This window comes from Nannospalax galili, unplaced genomic scaffold, assembly GCF_000622305.1.
Source record: "Nannospalax galili isolate Female #2095 unplaced genomic scaffold, S.galili_v1.0 scaffold8, whole genome shotgun sequence".
NCBI classification, from domain to species: domain Eukaryota; kingdom Metazoa; phylum Chordata; class Mammalia; order Rodentia; family Spalacidae; genus Nannospalax; species Nannospalax galili.
In genome coordinates, this window is record NW_008358318.1 from 71,447 (window position 1) to 78,534 (window position 7,088).

Here is a 7,088-nt window from a genome sequence, read left to right on the forward strand (position 1 = left end):
TATGTAGACCAGGCTGGCCTTGAACTCACAGAGATCTGCCTGCTTCTGCCTCCCAAGTGTTGGGACTACAGGCGTGCGCCACCACGTCCGGTTCCTGGCAACATTTTAAAAAATTTTTTTTTAATTTATTTTTATGTGTATGAGTGTATTGCCTACATGTAGGTAAGTGTACCTGTGTTGTGCAATGCCCGGGGAAGACAGAATAGGCCGTCAGATCCCCTGGAACTGGAGTTATGGACAGTTGTTAGCTGCCATGTGGGTGCTTGGATTTGAACCTGGGTCTTCTGCAAGAACAACCAGTGTTCTTAACTGCTGAGCCATCTCTCCAGCCCCAACAATTCTTTAAAAATATTTATTATTCTTATTTTATGTGTATGAGTGTATTGCCTGCATGTATGTGAATGCACCCGTGTTGTGCAATCCCACGGAGGTCAGAAGAGTGTGTTGGATCCCCTGGAACTGGAGTTAAGGACAGTTTGTAGCCACCATGTGGGTGCTGGGAATCAAACCCAGGTCCTCGCAAGAGCAGTCAGTGCTCTTAACCGCTGAACCATCTCTCCAGCCCCCTTTTGTTTTTTGTCTTTTTGAGACAGGGCTTTCCTACAGCCCCTGCTGGTCTGGAACTCACTATGTAGACCAGGCTGGCCTCAGTCTCATGGAGAGCCACCTGCCTCTGCCTCCAGAGTGCTGAGATTAAAGGTGTGTGTCACCATGCCCGGCTAGTTGCCTGCCTAGAATCAGTGGATTAGCAAAGTCTCAGGAATAGAATCTGGTCCAATGAGTTAGGCACTGCTTCCTGTGCTGTGAAGACCAGCTTCCACAAATAGAGGTCAGAAATAACACTTTGCTCTTTTATAATAAAAAAGAAATCACCCCAGAGTGCTTAACAGCTGTCCTCTCATGGCTCCCTCCACTCCCCTGAATGTCGAACTGGGGTGGGAGGATAGGAAGTAGGACAAGCACTGAGCCAGGAATGTGCCTGAGTAAACAAACCATAGATCAATAACTGCTTATGGGAATGAATCAGAAGCTACTCCAGGTACTGAGCATTTTGTTTGTTCTAGCTTCCCCCACAAGACAAGGCATCATCATACCATTTTTATAAAAAGCAAGGTTTGGAGAGATTAAAACAATTTGTCCAATGAGTGTCATGTGCCTTCTTTTTGCCCTCCAGACCCACCATGCTATTCTTTCTGCCCATGAACCTATTGACTCTGGTCTTGGCAAGAATTCTGTTTCCCAACTCTTCTAGGCCTGGGGTTCTGGGAGTGTGACCCTTTGTTGCAGCTGCCTTTGGAGGCGGGTTACAGGGCTGGGTCAGAAGATGAGCAAACAGGGCAAAAACACAGCACAGCAGCTCACCTTCAGTTCTTTCCTTCCACCAGGCAGCACAGCAAGACGCGGAGAGCTCAGAGCCCAGTTTGCCAGGTCCTCAGCTAGAGGCCTGTCATGGTGCCCTTCAGGCCCCTTCTCATGCTAGCTCTGCTGGCATGGGTTGCTCTGGCTGATCAAGGTATGGGAGGGCAATTATGGCCATGTAGGACAATGCAGGGTGGGCAAGGTGGCCTGGACTGGGCTGCGAAAACTGATTTCTCCTCCCCATAGAGTCGTGTAAGGGCCGCTGCACTGAGGGTTTCAATGCCAGCAAGAAGTGTCAGTGCGACGACCTCTGTACTTACTACGAGAGTTGTTGTGTTGATTATATGGTTGAGTGCAAGCCCCAAGGTGTGTTTGGAGCTCTGGTGGGTAAGGCTTGGGGTCCCTTCTATAACAAGAAACTCACTACCACCCATTCTGCCTGCAGTGACTCGAGGCGATGTGTTTACTATGCCAGAAGATGAATATGGGACCTATGACTACCTGGAAGAGATCAAAAACAACACCAGCATCCATGGACAGCCAAATATCTCCTCTGTACATCCTGACCTGCACACCCAGACAGAAAGGACTCCAGAGCGGGCACCTTTCTTAAAGCCTGAGGAAGAGGTGCCTACATCTGAGGCGAGCATCCCTGGGCGTGAAGTGGGACGTGAAGAGGTAAGCTCCAGGCCCGAGGCCACTGATCAAGAGACCTCTGAGTTTCCAGCACAGGAGGAGCTGTGTAGTGGGAAGCCCTTTGATGCCTTCACTGACCTCAAGAATGGTTCCCTCTTTGCCTTCCGAGGTGACTCCATGGGCAGGTATGGTGGTGGTGGGGTCTGCCCTGGAACACCCTCTCCTCACACAGCCTTCCCTATTCTAGGACAGTACTGTTATGAGTTAGATGAAACAGCAGTGAGACCTGGGTACCCTAAACTCATCCGAGATGTCTGGGGCATTGAAGGTCCCATTGATGCTGCCTTCACCCGCATCAACTGTCAAGGGAAGACCTATATTTTCAAGGTACCAGACCTGAGGCTGTGGCTTAGTGCACAGGGTATCATGGAAGAGACTAGGAACTGTGAGAACAAGTCAGCTAGGGGCTCCAGGTCATGAACAGCAAACTTGGAACTGGTGAAAGCCACTTTAGGATGTGGGACTCTGCCTCTGAGCCCAGCAGTGCATCTTCACCCCCATTCACCTTCCCTGTCTCACAGGGTGGTCAGTACTGGCGCTTTGAGGATGGTGTTATGGACCCTGATTATCCCCGAAACATCTCTGAAGGCTTCAGTGGCATCCCAGACAACGTGGATGCAGCATTCGCCCTCCCTGCCCACAGCTACAGTGGCCGGGAGCGGGTCTACTTCTTCAAGGGTACTCATGGAGGGAGAAGGGGAGGGTGGTGGAGCAGTCCCAGTTTCCATTTACCCTTGCTTGAGGCAGGCCTTAGTTTTTGTGCATGCCCTGCCCCAGGAGATCCCCAACCTTGCCCAGACCCACCCTCCTGATGCCAGCTGTCCTGTTCCTCAGGGAAGCAGTACTGGGAGTATGAGTTCCAGAACCAGCCCAGCCGGGAGGAGTGTGAAGGCAGCTCCTTGTCGGCTGTGTTTGAGCACTTTGCCTTGCTGCAGCGGGACAGCTGGGAGAACATCTTTGAGATACTCTTCTGGGGCAGATCCTCTGGTAGGGAGGAAGGGCAAACTTTCATTCTGTCTCAGGGGAGAAGGAACCTAGGGTAGGAGTAGAGCTGGGCTGCTGGGCAAGGGGCTGTGGGAGAGACTAGGGTGGTGGTGCTATCGATCTAGAGCTATTTGCTGAGGCTAGACTTTGCTTCTGTTGATCTTTGGGGGAGGCTTGGCTTCACTTGGACCCCATGCTGTGGACTTTGCCTGGCATAGTCAGAAGAGGGAGGGGCTATGATTGAAGGGCTTAGGAGTGGGGCAGAGGTACTAGGGATATGGTGGAGGGAGGACACAGGAATGAGCACTGGCTAGGGAGTCTGAGGCCCAGTTGCTGGGCTCTACCATGAGCCTGTTGTGTGTCCTGGGCATGGATCAGTAGATGAACTCTTAAAAGCCCTGTTGGAGAGATCAGGGCCTGGGTCCTCAAAGCCTATCGATTCCTTCCTTGCTACAGGTGGTGCCACAGAGCCCCAGTTTATCAGCCGGGACTGGCATGGTGTGCCTGGAAAAGTAGACGCTGCCATGGCTGGCCGCATCTATGTCTCAGGCTCAACACTCCATCCCTCCCGGGCTAAGAAACAAAAGTCTAGGCGTCGCAGCCGAAAACATTACCGTTCACGCCGTGGTCGTGGTCGCAGCCACAGCCTAAACTCACGCCGCCCATCACGTTCAATCTGGTTCTCTTTATTCTCGAGTGAGGAGAGCGGGCTGGGAGACAACTATGATTATGATATGAACTGGCTTGTGCCTGCCACCTGTGAGCCCATCCAAAGCGTCTACTTCTTCTCTGGAGGTGGGAGCCCCTTCTACCTTGGAGCTGGTCTTGCCTGGGCCTTTTCTGCTGGCTCTGGCTCCCCAGTGACCCCAGAATCACAGGCCAGGAGTCCCTAGCTGCATGCTGGATGTTTTCCCTTCCTAGAGAATCCTTTGTTTCTTGGGACCAGTGGGCAAGGCCAGGCAGGGTCTCACATACTTTTCTGTCCTCTCTTTCAGACAAGTACTACCGAGTCAACCTTCGCACCCACCGAGTGGACACTGTGAACCCTCCCTACCCACGCTCCATTGCCCAGTACTGGCTGGGCTGCCCAGCCCCTGACCACTAGGAGTCAGAGCCTACAAGGCTAAGCCTCAGCTTTGTCCTCTAGCCTTTTTCTCACAGCCCAATAAAGTCTCTTATCCTCAAGTTTAAGACTCCCATCCTGGATGGGGTGGGCAGACCCCTCCTGGGTGGAGGAGGGGAAGTCATATTTTCAGAACAGGTTGAGGAGGGACAAAGAGGGGCCTCATTCTGACCAGGACATGCTGGACTCAGGTCCTCTTCTTCAACCATTGGGGGGGCGGGGACCTTGTGAAAGCCACTCTTCTTTCTGAGCAAAGCAGCTCCCAGCATCCCGCCAGTAACAGAATATTTTTCCAGTCCCTGTGATGATGACAGCAGTTACCCAGCCACCTCCCCCAGGCGAGACTTCTTTGCCCCTGGAGTTGAATAGGGTCTTGGAGGAAAAAGAGCAAGAGGGTGGCATTCAAGCCCAATTCAAGCTTTTCTGCCTATCATATCATGAATCTAAAACACAGTTAGCTCCAGTTCCAGTGGATCAGACGCCCTCTTCTGGCCTCTGCTGGCATTGCATGCAAGCAAAACACCCATACACGTAAAAATAAATGTACAGGTCAGGTGTGGCGGCACACGCCTTTAGTCCCAGCACTCAGGAGGCAGAGGCAGGTAGATCTCTGTGAGTTCAAGGCCAGCCTGGTCTACACTGAAAGTTCCAGGCAAGCTGGTGCTACAGGGAGACCCTGTCTCAAAAAGACCAAATAAATAAATAAATAAATAAATGTAAAAAATAAAATAACGGGCTGGAGAGATGACTCAGTGGTTAAGAGCACTGGCTGCTTTTGCAGAGGACGTGGGTTGGATTCCCAGCACCCACATGGTGGATAACAACCATCTGTAACTCCAGTTCCAGGGGAATCCAAGGCCCTCTTCTGACCTTCACAGGCACTGCACAACGTGGGTGCATTTACATACAGGCAATATATATACACATAAAATTAAAAAATAAGGCTGGGCGTGGTGGCACACATCTTTAATCCCCGCACCTGGGAGGCAGAGGCCAGCCTGGTCTACACTGATCAAGAGAAACTCACTATGCTCCCACAACCCAGGCCTAAAAAGGCTTTTCTCTGAGGTCTCTGTCCTGGAAGTGGGATGGGGAACAGTGAGAAGAGAGATGGGAGGAATGTCACATGCACCCCCTTCTCATAGTAAAGCAGCTCAGAAGACCTCCATGGGAGGGAACACTACAAGTAAACACCTCTGTAATACCCCAGTTGCACCTGTGGGAACCGCCCCCTCCCCAGCTCCATGTTCCTGAATTCCAGGAAGCCCATTTGGACTTTTGAGGAGCCAGAAAAGGTTAGATGCAGGCCAAACTCTAGAGCAGCCCTGATAGCAATCTGGTGTGACATCTGTTCCCAGCCCTGCTCACAGCAGGGGGCTCCAGCTCATCTGCTCTCCCTTAGCAACCTCATCTCATCCATCTTCACTGACCAGCCATAAATGGGTGGGATATTGTCCCCTGAAGGCTGCTAGAAACAATACCGAAGGCCCTTGGGGGGTAGCTGAAGCCCTGGGTCGCTTGATTTCTGTGGCTTTGGGGAAGAAGCAAGGTAGGACTGAAAGCAGAGACTACCATTAGTTTTGTGAGGCTTAGGGGTGTACGTGTGTGTGTGTGTGTGTGTGTGTGTGTGTGTGTGTGTGTGTGTGTTTCCAGCACTCTAGCCCTACCTATACCCACAACTCCAATCCTGCCTTGTCTCCCCCTTCTGGAGGCGGAGCCACCCTCTCTGAATAGCATAAAACCCCAAGGGCTGGGTTTGGTATGAGCACAGCCCTGACATGGCCCTCTGGCTCCTCACCCTTGGCCAGCTCCATGACCAGTCCTGCAGAGGAATCTCCAGCTGATCTGGTAGGGAAAGGGTGGGCAGGAAGTAGAGCAGGGTGGGATGGAGAGTAGGGGCTGCAGGGTCTGTTTAAGGCTTTGAGGCTGGATGGAGGTACATGCAAGGAGTTCCTGCTTGACTCCCATCCTGGCTGACAGGCCGTGCCAATGGGTTGGGTCCCCATCAGAGAAAGAGGACCACCTTCAGCGTTGGGCAGTTGCTGGAGTTGGAACAGGTGTTTGCAACAAGGCCTTACCCTGACGTCAGCACCCGTGAGCACCTGGCCCAGGTAACTCACCTGAGGCCAAGATCCAGGTAAGTTGCAATAGCCAACTTTTGAACTTGACCCACATCCCCTTCCCCCTGGAAATTCTGCTTTCAGGTTCTGCTTTGTCCCAGGAGAGAATCCTGGAGCCCAAATACACCCCTTCATCTTCCCTACCAGGTGTGGTTCCAGAACCGCTGGGCCAAGAGAATCAGAACAGAAAGCCAGTCGTCCTAACCCCTAGGCCAGAGTCTCCCCGAAGTTCCTGCTCTTTTCTAGATACCCGTCAGCAGCCCTGGGAGCCTGGATCACCAGGTCAGTTTCTACCTCCTACCAGTTCAGCTGTGTGTCTCAGTATGTCCACAGGCTTCCTATGCAGCTCCCAGCATGGGTCCGGGGCAGGGCTGGGCAGTGGCTAAAACTGTGGTCCCATGGGGACTAGCTGGGACTTCAGGGGCCCACCCTTCTCTGGAGCAAGTTGCTTCCCAGACATCAATGGGCAGCCTGTCTGACTTAATTTATACCTCAGCCATTGTCACCAATGTGGACCACTCCTAATCTAGGTCTAGAGCTTGTATGACTTCATGTCTGGCCCACTCCATCCCTGACTCAACACAGCAGAAGTGGATCTCTTTTTACACAGGGAGTATTCTCTAATGGAAAGTTTAGCTTAGGGGTCCCTTCCCTCAGCCTCCACCAGCTGCAGGTCCTCTGTAGTGAGGGGAGCCCAGCTTCTGCTACGCAGCACCCTGGTCCTTCTTGGGGCATAAGCCCATTATCTTGGCAGGAGTTTGTCAGAAGAATTAGGTAAGGGGCCAGTTTCCACCTCCTGCCAGGCT

The 7,088-nt window shown here is 52.3% G+C and overlaps 2 protein-coding genes across 3 annotated transcripts; both read left to right on the top strand.

Annotated features, from left to right (window-relative positions):
- The first annotated feature begins 1,356 nt into the window (after nt 1-1,356).
- Vtn (vitronectin) lies at nt 1,357-4,224 on the top strand. Of its 2 annotated transcripts, XM_008821581.2 has the most exons (8): nt 1,358-1,513; nt 1,606-1,725; nt 1,805-2,164; nt 2,243-2,382; nt 2,577-2,733; nt 2,890-3,042; nt 3,496-3,834; nt 4,035-4,224. In XM_008821581.2, the coding sequence occupies exons 1-8, from the start codon at nt 1,450-1,452 to the stop codon at nt 4,142-4,144; spliced, it is 1,443 nt and encodes a 480-aa protein (XP_008819803.1). In that variant the 5' UTR covers nt 1,358-1,449; the 3' UTR covers nt 4,145-4,224. The 2 variants fall into 2 exon arrangements, with proteins under 2 accessions (XP_029413771.1, XP_008819803.1); XM_029557911.1 differs by lacking the exon at nt 1,606-1,725 and having other exon boundaries at nt 1,357-1,513.
- A 1,026-nt stretch (nt 4,225-5,250) lies between these two features.
- On the top strand, nt 5,251-6,807 carry Sebox (SEBOX homeobox). The gene is given in 6 exon segments (XM_029557914.1): nt 5,251-5,260; nt 6,143-6,277; nt 6,280-6,299; nt 6,430-6,460; nt 6,463-6,595; nt 6,597-6,807. Coding segments are annotated over 6 exon segments (540 nt in total).
- Nucleotides 6,808-7,088: the final 281 nt, after the last annotated feature.